This window comes from Nicotiana tomentosiformis, chromosome 9 (assembly GCF_000390325.3).
Source record: "Nicotiana tomentosiformis chromosome 9, ASM39032v3, whole genome shotgun sequence".
Taxonomy (NCBI): domain Eukaryota; kingdom Viridiplantae; phylum Streptophyta; class Magnoliopsida; order Solanales; family Solanaceae; genus Nicotiana; species Nicotiana tomentosiformis.
This window is the reverse complement of record NC_090820.1, coordinates 38,936,739-38,948,939: the sequence shown is the minus strand read 5'-3', so window position 1 is coordinate 38,948,939 and position 12,201 is coordinate 38,936,739. Positions and strand designations below refer to the sequence as shown.

Sequence of the window (12,201 nt, the reverse complement as noted above, 5' to 3'; positions counted from 1 at the left end):
TGACAAAGCTCACATCCAAGCTAGAAGCGGCCAAGGAAAGAGAAAGGTTTAGAGATGTTCAATTCCTTGGCATGCAAGCTCAGATCAGAACTCTCCTATCTAGTAGAGCTTTTCCGTTACCCCGATCTCGTGAGTCATCTCTAGAGGGTCGACCTCCACGTGATCGTTCCTCCCGTCCTGCTCGTGATCGTTCCTCCCGTCCTCCCCGTGATCGTTCTTCCCGTCCTCCACAAGACCGTTCTCTATACCGTCTTGTAAATGGAAGTTCATCAGACGGTAATGATGATGTTGTAGAAAACACCCCTTGACTTTTATATACTTTGAACTAGACAAATAGAACCAGTTTTGAACTAGTTATAATTAGTTTTAACTTGGTTTTGAAATTTTATGTTCAATTGAACTTTAATTTGTTAGTTTTAAAGTATTTATTGAATGTTTTGGTTGTTGTTGTTGTGTTGTTGTTGTTGTTGTTGTTGTTGTTGTTGTTGTTGTGTTGTTGTTGTTATTATTAGGTGTATTGGTATGCTGGCAGGTGGTCTAGCTGCCAAAACAGGCATTTTATGCCAAAATTAAACCTAGAAAAACTGATCAAAGTTGGTCGGTTTTTAATAAAAAAAAATTATTCCAAAATACCGACCAAAGTTGGTCGGTTAATGAACATTGAATTCCCAGAATTCAACATTACCGACCAACTTTGGTCGGTATTTTGTCTGCACTGTTGAGGTTACCGACCATAGTTGGTCGGTAATGTTTAATTTTAATTATTTTAAAAATATATATATATTTTCAATTACCGACCAAAGTTGGTCGATTTTTTTAATTTTAATAATTAATAAAAAATATATAATTTAGTTAAACCGACCAACTTTGGTAGGTAAAATTAAATTAATAAAATATATTTCCGACCAAAGTTGGTCGGTAAGTACTTAAACTTGTCAGATGGTCGTTTTAAGCTACCGACCAACGTTGGTAGGTAATTTCCGACCAACTTTGGTCGGTAAGCCATTCCGACCATCAAAACACCGTCCATACCCTAATAGTCGCGTTTTGGTCGGTAATTAGCCATAACCGACTAACTTTGGTCGATTTGTTTGGCCGATTTTTAGCGGATTTCTAGTAGTGTCCAATACAGTATAAGGATCAACCGTACTGATTTTTATACGCCCTTGTCCATCTTTTTTAAAGTTCAATCGCTGGAAGAAAAACATAAGGATCATGACCGAAAATATAACTCCAGAAGAACTTGTGGAAGAGCTCAAACAAAGAGCAAATTTGCGGGGTATTTTAAAAGCAGTAGCTAATTGTGTAGGAAGTCCAACAAAGCCATTTCCAAGTGCAGCTATACCCTCAATTCCTTTAGCTAGACCTTCAAGTAAGAACGCCGCGACACAATCAAAAACTAAATTAGAAGATGAAACAATTGGACCAGAAGTGGATCCATCAGTAGATTGGAGAGAAATAACATCATCTTTAAGTTCACAGCCAGTGTTAGTACGTGTGATATGGTTATATGGTAAGTGAGAACAAGTGCACCCTGGCTCACGAATTGATGAACATGAACAATTACCAGAACACATGCCAGATCTAGAAAGATTACATGGCGTAGAATCACAGAGAACAGATTTTACAGATGAACTAACGTATCCCTTTTCGCAATCAACCCATAAAAATCTTTGGCCAAGATCTACAGTTAGTTTGATAGGGACAAGAGGAGTTCTTTGGCGAATGACAGTGACGTATTGTTTAGTGGCTGCATCTTTGGTTACTCGAAGAAGAAGAGCTCGAGGTTTGGGAGAGGTTTTGGCGCTGGAGGGGCTGATGAAAAGGAGCAAAGCAAAGAAGATTGACAAAGGAATGGTGGAAGCCAAGTATTCTATATACTTTCAAAATATCATTTTGTATATTACAAGGGTCATATAAGTATTTTCTATAATTTTCTATAATTGTTAAAGTTTTAAAATTGATTTTCTTGCATTTAATTTGTGCAAATATTTATTAATTATCCTTTTAAATTATTTTTAGGGTGATTTAATCATCAACATTTATCATTTTATACCCACATGCATTTTATAATATTTAATCTCATTTTTTCTTAATTATATTTGCATTTTCTCTATTTTATCTACACTAGTTACAATAATAGCCTATATTTCATAAATAATTATGTTTATTATATTATTTATGTCAAAATATCATTTCATATTTTTTATAATGTTAAGCTATTATTTTCAAGCATTTCACTGCATAAATAATATTTTTATTATTTATTAGTCATTTTCTATAATTTATTTTTTAATGAATTTTGTGTATTTAATTTATAGCTCACTATAGGGCTAATTTCGAACAAAACACATGCCCCAAGGCACTTAGCCCATCCCATTTAACCCTTCAACAGCCCAAACGAAATGACCCCTTCATTTAACCCGGTCTGAATCCATTTAAAATGACCTACCCCGCTCATTTCTAATCATGGCCGTTGATCTCTAAAGATCAACGACCCATGATCACCCCGTCTCTTTAATTAACCAGACCTGCCTGAAACCCTACCATTTCTCTGAGATCGCCTCCCCTAAATTCTCTCACCCTCTCTTCAAACCCTAGCAAGCCTAGAGATCTCACATCGCCTTCCTTATACGCGTTCATACGCAAATTCTACTTACCTTTTCTGTTATTATCACTCAGTTAAGGTAACTTTCGATACCATTCTACTTATGGCAAGTTCGATTCTCATAGATATGGCTTTGACCCTATGGATCTGGGTGCGATTATGGCTTTATACACTTAGGAAAAGGAAATTTCTCTTGGTTATGGCATATCTCTGTTGATCCTGTCGTGATTGGGGCTTGTGAATGTTTGCCCTAAATCCAATTCCAACTAGGGTTTGAAATTCTTACTTCCTCTACTATTTCTAGTGTGCATGGGATATATTCTTTCCTTTTTTTTAATTGACTATTTTTCCTTATTTGTGTGTTTAATTTTGCTACTATAAAACCAACTTCCCTGTTTCCCCTAGACAAATCTTGACTACTGTTATTCTCTCACGCTCACACTTTCTATACTATTCTGCACTCTTGATTGAAGCCGGTTGAAAGACAAGGCCACCAGAACCTTCTCTATCAACCTCCCTAGTGCGAGCACTGCTCGGGGTTGATGTCGCCCAAACTCACACCACAAATATAGGTAGTGAGGCGGTCGAAACAATAATAATACCCAACGCGAGTCGGGGTCGAATCCTTAGAGAGTTAGAATTGGGATTAGGTATATATTTAGTGTAATTGTATGATATTCCTTAGATTATACTTCCACATTCTTGTTTGTTATTTCTACTTCTACTTTAAACTATTGATTACAATTATAAAACTAGAAAACAATATTTTTTGTTTTAATTGTTTTTCAAATGATAAAAGATCTAAGGTCGTGACTTCCACCTAGGTGGTTACCTAATGGGTTGTAAATTCTAGGGAAAGTTTGATTGGTCGGGGTTGTAATATAGCAATCACACGCAATTACCCACTCTATACCTCTCGGTAGTTTGAGTAATTTTGCCCAATTTGACTTTCTCAAGTCCAAATGGGTATTGCACAAAACAAGTGATAAATGATCAAGTTGGGTCTTCCTATCTCTAGAATCAACCCTTTAAATTGGGGCTATCAATTTCTTGAGTTCACCCCAATTTCTTGCTAGCCAAGTTTTCCTAGACTTAGTCTCTCTTTCTCAAGTAGAGACTAAGTCAATTATGCATAAATCAGTATTTGCAACTATTAATTCTTGAATTCAAGCAAGAACTAGGCTAAATATCACTAACCCAATCACAAACAAGTCCTAAATCAAACACCCATTAAGTACCCACACTAGGGTTGGGTTACAACCCTAGCTAGAAATTTAGCTACTCAAGAAAAATGAAGAAATACAAGAAGAAATTAAGATAGAATGCATAATAATTGATTAGGGAAAGAAAATCTAATGTTTAGAAGCTAAGCTAGTACAATATTACTCAAAACAGTAAAGAAAAACGGCTCAGGTGCTCTCCCAAAATAAAACTTACCCTAAAAATGACAAAAAGTTCTATTAATACTAAGATAAAAATATCTGACAAAAATGCCCCTGCGGAGGTTGTGCGGCCGCATAATTCTGATTGCGCTCCGCACTCTGAGCTTGACTGGTCAATTGGGCCTTCTGCGGTCGCATAAAAGTGGGATGCGGCCGCATGTCATCTAATTGTGCGGATTGCACATTTCTGAGTGCGGCCGCACACTTGACTGGGACTGGGACTTGGACCTTCTTCTGCGAACCGCATAATTATGAATGCAGCCGCACCTTTGAATCTCGCAGCCGCACAATAATAGTGCGGTCCACACAGCTTCAATCAAGGCTCTCTGATTTTGGTCATTTGCTTGTCGCATAATAGTTAGTATGACCGCACTTGGCATCCTACTACCGCACAATAATGGTGCAGTGCGCATTTCTTTAGCTTGCCCAAAATTCTAACTCTCTAAATCTCTCTTTTTGGCCGTACCAAAATTATGCGGTCCGCATACTCTGAAGCTAATCTGACAGGGCTTCTTCATTGTTTGTGGCCGCACACAGTATTGTGCGGTCCGCACTGTAAGCATTTTTGCCTTGTTTTAGTCTTTGTCCAATTTTGACTCCTTTAAGAGTTGATTTTCACTTATTTGGATCGTTTCCCAATATTCCTAAAAGAAGGCTCATTTTATTAGTTTCCGGGAATACCTTTAAGCATTTTTGAGCTGAAATACAAGTAAAAGAGAGAAAATAAGCGGTCAAAATTCCTACTTATCAGGGGCTCACTGAAGCTCCTGTGAACTCTGATGCAATAGGATTTGGGGTTCTCTCTGTTCTCTTTCAATTGCTAACACTACCTAGATTCTAAGTTTCTCATTCTTTTGCTCGTTTATCTTCGCAACTGGTTAGTGTTCTGGACCCATTACAGCCTTAATTGTCACTCCTCTCCTTATTCATGCAAGTGTCTTCTGCATGCCAGTACTGTTTGAACTTCTATAGACAAGCATGACCTAAGTTTCTTTGCTATTTGTCAACCCCCCTGTATTATATTGTTGTATGCTTTACTATAATGCTATTGTATTAATGATGTTCTGCAGTTCCCATGTTTTTTAATATCCAACTCGATATGCTTCAACATATATATTGTACTCTCACTATGTGCATTTGACTCGAATGGTTTCTGGCCTTCTTAGGTTTTGCCTGATTTGTTATGCTCATGTTAGCCCTGGATTTTGTATTTTCTGCCTGTTGTGAGTCATATTCATGCCCTTCTTTAGATTTTTGGGACCATTTTGTGGAGGCTAATATCTACCCAGAATTTATTCAGATGTGTTTTACTTTAAGAGTTTCATGCTAAGTCCTTCATGTATGTTTTAGATTTTTGATATTTAGCTTAAAGTATATATATTTATATGTATATCACCTCACATTTTACTCTTTTTTCGTAGATTTCGAATATAAAATGTATTGATTTATGATAATTCATGGTGTTTTATGTGTAGGAATCATCCAGAGGCAATATGGGACGAAAGGTGCGAGATTAGAGCAAAAAAGGAGCAAAATTCGAAAATGGCCATTTGTAGCGCCACATGTAGCGTGGGGCACTAACTGTGGCCCAGTTTCAAGAACCTCAAAAATCTCAGTGCCAGGGCTAGCGCCCCATGCTACCCTGGGTGCTGGTGACGAAAAGTTTCTCCTAGTTTTCTCGGGACAAGGTTCTTTCAGCCCAAGACCCTCCCCCCCTCCCCCCAACTCGTATAAAAGCAAGTCTAAACTTATTTTGGAGGGGGAGATGTCACTTTGAGAGAAAAATACAAGCACGGAACACTCGGGAGCAAGGATTCTCAGTGTTTCTTCATATATCTTTCTTTAACTTCATAGTTTATTAGTTCTAGAGTTTTAGGTTCTATATGAACATTGTAGTTTGAAGCTTGAATTATTCTTATTATTTTATCATATTAGTTTATTTATTCAATCTTTCGCTTAATTATTTAATTGCTTGATCACCAACTGAATATTATTTACGAATATAGGACTGAACTCGGAAGAGGGAATTCTAGATTGCATATAAGATTGAGTAGAGCGAGATCTTGAACTTGATTAACGGGGAACGAATTTGTGGTTAGGATAGGGATATACCTAATCGCGTTGCTTGGTTATTATACGCAAATTATTAATGTGTTCTTGTTAATCCTAATTCCATAGGAATATAGGCGTTAGGTTAGTTTGAATATGCGAGTAGTACTTCGGGAGAAGGCTACGAGTAATATTAACCCTTTCAACCAATAAACTAGATAAATTAATTAGATAATTTAAGTAAAAAACTCAACGAGATTGTTAGCTAACTCATAGCTCTAGATAATCGTCTCTCATTGAATTCGTCTCTAATATTGCCGACTTGTTTTCTTTAATTTCTTAGTTTACTACTCTAGATTAATTTTAGTTAAATAATCACATATTAGAAGATTGCTTGTGTAGATTAATTATGTTAGTTTAATTTAGTAAATAGTTAATTACAAGTCCCTGTGGGTACGATATCTGGACTTACAATCCTATATTACTTGTCGACCACGTATACTTGTTTGTGCATTTGGGAGCAACAATTTTCATACGGAACCTTTACTTGTGGGAATTGTTACTTGTTAGCCCTGAACTTTTGCTGTCATGTTCCTTGTGATCAAGTCTTGATTATTCTGAAGTGTCTATTGTTACCGTGAGCTAATTTCATGAAGTTGTAAGCCATATGGTGTTTGCTTATTTCTTGTTAATAATAACTGTTAAACAAGATAGTTACTCCAATTGTTTGGGCCTGATTTTGGTATTGGGGGTCTGAAGTGCATTGTCAACACTTGGAGTTTGGGCCTGCCATCTGCATGAAGTTCTAAGCCTATTTGAAGGCACAAATATGTTATTGGTTATTCTATATTTGTAATTAGGCCTATAATTATTCAATGTGGTATGTAATAACTTATAAAATTGAATAATGGGAGAAATTAGTAAAATGAGGCCAGGTACTCTAATTCTCGTATGAATGGGTAGAAAATATGCCTATAGGGTCTAAATGCTTTATTTGCTATCTTGTTTGACGTGCTCTATTTCTATACACTGGTAGAAAGAATGCCTATAGGAACCTAAGCACTTCACTTGCTCAACATGTCCTATTCCTATACACTGTTAGAAAACATGCCTATAAGAATTTAAGTGTTTCACTTGTTCACATGCTCCACTTCTACATGTTATTAGATAGCATACCTATAGGATTTAAACATCATTGGTTATTTCTTCAACTTGCTCTATTGCTATGTGATTGTTAGATATCATGCATATAGGATCACGTTAAGTAGTTAAGAAATGTTTTCATTGATATTTCCTCCAGCCACGTGACTCATCTAGATAATATGTCTATAAGACCTTAATTGATTAATTAAATTGTCGTTGTTGCTATTCTTATCACACTGCCCACCTAGAAAACATGCTATAGGGATAAACAAAACGAGTACGTGTTCAAATACCAATTGTATAGAGAACATGCATATAGGATATTGCTACTCGCTTAGAAATCATACCTATAGGATCACAGACGAATAATTCTGAGTATTCAATGGTTTCACTGCCCAAGAGCAAATCACCTAAAGATCATGCCTATAGGCCTCTAATAAGGATTATAATATGTAGCTTCGATAATCCGACTAGATGTCACGACCCGGAATTCCCACCATCGAGACCGTGATGGCGCCTAACATTTCACTTGCTAGGCAAGCCAACGTTAGAGAATCATTTAAAGCAAACCCTTATTTCCATTCAGTAAATAATAATAATTAGCTAAGACGAAATATAATAAGTGCGAAATAATATAAAGACTGTATTAATTACTACCACCCGGATCTGGAGTCACAATTCACGAGCATTCTAGAATTCACTACAAGTAATAGTCTGAAGGAAATACAACTGTCTGAATGAAAGAAACAGTAGAACAGAAAAGATAGACGGGGACTTCAAGGTCTGTGAATGCCGACAGATCTACCTTGAGTCTCCAGATAGCGGTCCAATAGCAAAAATCTCGATCAACCCGAGTCAGTACCAAAATCTGCATGGAAAGTGCAGAGTGCAATATCAGTACAACCTACCCCATGTACTGGTAAGTGTCGAGCCTAAACTCGACAAAGTAGTGACGAGGCTAAGGCAAGGCACCTATAAATCAACATGTACAATTTAACAGTGTATATACAAATAACTGTAATGAAGAACTAGACAGGAATTTTCGGGAGGGGTTACATGCTGGGGGGAAAATACGAAGTAAAGAGCTATATCAGAATGGGACCTGAAACAACCAATATAATATGGATCAACGGGAGCACGAATACAGTAAAGAAAAAATGCACGGCATCACCCTTCGTGCTTTTACTCTCAATCTCACCATAAAATCACTAAAAAACGGCACGGCATCACCCTTCGTGCATTAAATCTCATATCATGGCACAACATCACCCTTCGTGCATTAACACTCACAATATGGCACGGCATCACCCTTCGTGCTTTTACACTCATAATATGGCACGGCATCACCCTTCGTGCATTAACTCTCATATCATGGCACAACATCACCCGTCGTGCATTAATACTCATAATATAGCACAACATCACCCTTTATGCATTAACACTCTCCCTTACCATAATGCAATGAATAAATAATAACAGGGAGATAGAATAACAAGTACAAACCTTACTTCAACATTTGGTTCCGCAATATCCATCTCAACTTTGAAATAAATACTCAATTATCACCAGAAAATCCGTAAACATGATAAGAACGATCAATTTAACAACACTAGTATAAACACGTAGCAATTAGGCATAGGAAAGAGAAAATGTAAGAAAAACGGAAGAAACATGAAAAAACAGGTAATTTGCCGGTGCATAAGTACTGGTCACCTCACATATACGCCGCTCACATGAATTTCACATAGCAAATAGTCTAGGGTTCCTAATTCCCTCAACTCAGGGTTAGACACAACACTTACGTCGCTCTGAAGGCCACTTAATTCTCAATCATAGCTTTTTCTTTAGAATTCACCTCCAAACCACTCGTATCTATTCAAAAATGACTCAATAATATCAAATATTGCTAAAGGAATCAATTATATTGCATAAATTAAATTTCCAAAATTTTCCTCCAAAAAGTAGAAAAATCGATCCCGAGCCCGCTTGGTCAAAATCTGAGGTTCGGACCAAAATCCATTTACCCATTCTCTTCCAAGACCGAATATATAATTGGTTTTGGAATCCGACCTCAAATTGAGGACTAAATCCCCAAATTTCTGAAATTCCTAGTTTCTACCTTAACCCCTAATTCTACCATGAAAACTCTAGATTTTAGGTTGATCATTCATAAAGTATAATGGATAATTGAAAGAAAATGGTTTAGAATCACTTACCAACACTTTGGGGAAGAAAATGACTCTTGAATATCGCCTCTACCCATTTGGTTCTTGAAAAATGTTGAACAAATGGCTTAAACCCGTGTTTGATTCTGTTTTATGCACTGGGCGACAGTGTGCATCGCGTTCGCGAGGCCACTGTCGCATTCGCGAAGAGCATTGGCTACCAAGCCTTCGCGTTTGCGAGATAATGTTTGCGTTTGCGTAGGCTACCCCCTGGCCTTCACGTTCACGAGACATTGCTCGCGTTCGCGATGAAGGAACGATCGACTCTTCCCCAGGTGTGCCTAACACTACGCGTTCATGATGAGCTGGTCGCGTTCGCGAAGGGTAACGCCTTCATCGCTTCGCGTTCGCGACCAAGCCTTCGTGTTCACGAAGAAGAAAATTTCAGCTGTCCAGTTTACACTTCGCGTTCGCGAGAGTACCTTCGCAAACGCGAAGAAGGACATGCCAGAACACCTGCTGCAGCAAAATACCAGTCTAAAAACATCTCGTGGCCTATCCGAAACTCACCCGAACCCTTGGGACTCCAAACCAAACATGCACACAAGTCTAAAAGCATCATACAAACTTGCTCGTGTGATCAAATTGCCAAAAATAACACCTAGAACTACGAATTTAGCACCAAATTGAATAAAATTCTCAAGAACACTTTAAAATTCATATCTTCTCAACTGGACGTCCGAATCACGTCAAATCAACTCCGTTTCTCACCAAATTTCACAGACAAGTCTTAAAAATCATAATGAACCTGTACCGAGCTCCGAAACCAAAATACGAACTCGGTACTTACAATGCCAAACATCAATCAATTCTTAGAAATAATTAATTTTCACACTTTTAATTTTCCTCAAAAATTCATAACTCGTGCTAGGGACCTCCGAATTTGATTCCGGACATATGCCCAGGTCCCATAATTTGATACGGACCCACTGGGACCGTTAAAATATGGATACGGGCTTGTTTACTAAAAATATTGATCGAAGTCAACTAAAATTAACTTTTAAGGCATAAATTTTTATTTTTATCAGTTTACAACATAAAAGTTTTCCGAAAACACGCCCGGACTGTGCACGTAAATCGAGAAGGGTAAAAATGAGATTTTATAAGGCGTAAGAGTGCAGATTCAAGTTCTAAAATATAAGATGACCTTTTGGTTCAACACACTAGATGTACTGTCTAAGAGAATTTATTAAGTCATTCAATCATATAGAAACCGTGTCTATAGGTTTGAACAACTTTAATGCGTTTCAATTCCAAAACTGCCTATGACCCTTTACTGCATAATTTGGAACGTCGTTAGCATAACATATCTGTGATTTTTTCGTGTGCATTTGTGCTTACGTGTAGAGGATAACTTGAGCCTTTAGTTTCTATTATGTGCAATCCTACCTATTTTGAATGGCGCTAAGTTTTTATCACTTTGAGCACCCTAAGTAAAGTCTAGAACCACCTAAGTAGTAGGTTCAAAGCCCCATGGACCATAGGCATGGGACGGGTAATGCATGCATAGGACGATTTAGAATTGAAATAGAGCGTTTTATGTAAACAACTTTAAGATAGTAATTGGGTAGCAGGAGATGATAGTCTGTGCCCGTCGAATAATATGAGCAACCCCTATCTCAAGAGAGTTGCGAAATATTATTTATGTTGCACGGGGTGATCCTTTAGGCTAAAAATCTTAGGACCCCCCATATGCGTTTACTACTTGTACCTTTGTTTATGACCAAATATACAAAAAAAAAAGTTTTATTGTATAAGGGCATACGAGAAAAGTAGGAAATAGTTCATTATAGCTTTTATAGAATTTGATTAGAAGAAAATAACCTTACGAATAAGCCACAAAATCAATTGATCCGTAAAAAGAAAAAAGGAGAAAGAGGGATAATGAAAATCAAATCCATACCTATTGTGTAGGTAGCACTGTATATGGACCGAGTTGGTTCGGTTTTTATCAAAACCAAACCAAACCAACTATATCGGTTTGGATTGGGTCGATTTAGTGGGGTTTTCAGGTTTTTCTGATTTTTTTGTTATATGAATATTATTTCAATCTTGTTTTGTTAAAATTTTGATAGGTCAATATATGTTAGTAAAAATTAAAAATATTGACAAATATATAATCTATTAAAATATTCTTATGGAAGAACATTCTTAGTAACACATGATAGTTATTTTTTAGTCGTCTGACAATAATTTTACGTTGATGTACACTTTCAAGATTAACCAAATTTAATAATTAAACATAAAAATAAATATGAACCTATATAATGATATGTTCTATTTAATTATAAATTATCGAAATACCATTTCAAATTCAAAAAACTTTTTTGAAAAAAGATATAATTTAATATATCTTGACATATGAATATGGAAGAACAAAGATATTGACGTATTTCACAAACACTTATACGGAAATAATTATGCAACCCATTATTTAATGTTAATAAATGTAGAACAATTCATATTTAAATATATATTACATCCCATAAGAGAATCGCAAATATTTCTAGATATTTTTAAAAGAAAATTCTATAAAAAGTCTTCAAAGTATATATAAAAATTATATATTTATATGTCGTTTCGGTTCGGATTTTTTCACTCAATACCAAATCAAATCAAACCAAACCTAATCAGATTTTTTAATCGGTTTGGTGTAGTTTACCGATTCTTTTTGTACACCCTGTGTGTGGGAAATTCTCACAAATATAACTAGCCTACTCCACTCGTTTCTTAA

The 12,201-nt window shown here is 36.4% G+C and overlaps 1 protein-coding gene across 1 annotated transcript; it reads right to left on the bottom strand.

Moving 5' to 3' along the window:
* Positions 1 to 1,058: 1,058 nt before the first annotated feature.
* Positions 1,059 to 8,777, bottom strand: LOC104087581 (probable aspartic proteinase GIP2). The gene is made up of 2 exons (XM_070184707.1): positions 8,746 to 8,777; positions 1,059 to 1,815 (listed from the first exon to the last, which is right to left on the bottom strand). The coding sequence occupies exons 1-2, from the start codon at positions 8,775 to 8,777 to the stop codon at positions 1,059 to 1,061; spliced, it is 789 nt and encodes a 262-aa protein (XP_070040808.1).
* Positions 8,778 to 12,201: the final 3,424 nt, after the last annotated feature.

What these genes read in the sequence shown, in the direction of transcription:
- LOC104087581 (XM_070184707.1), bottom strand. Translation starts at nt 8,777, where the DNA reads ATGGATATTGCGGAACCAAATGTTGAAGTAAG. An exon ending in GAACCAAATGTTGAAGTAAG is followed by an intron (nt 1,816 to 8,745) that starts GTTTGTACTTGT and finishes CCTTTTCATCAG; the next exon opens with CCCCTCCAGCGCCAAAACCT.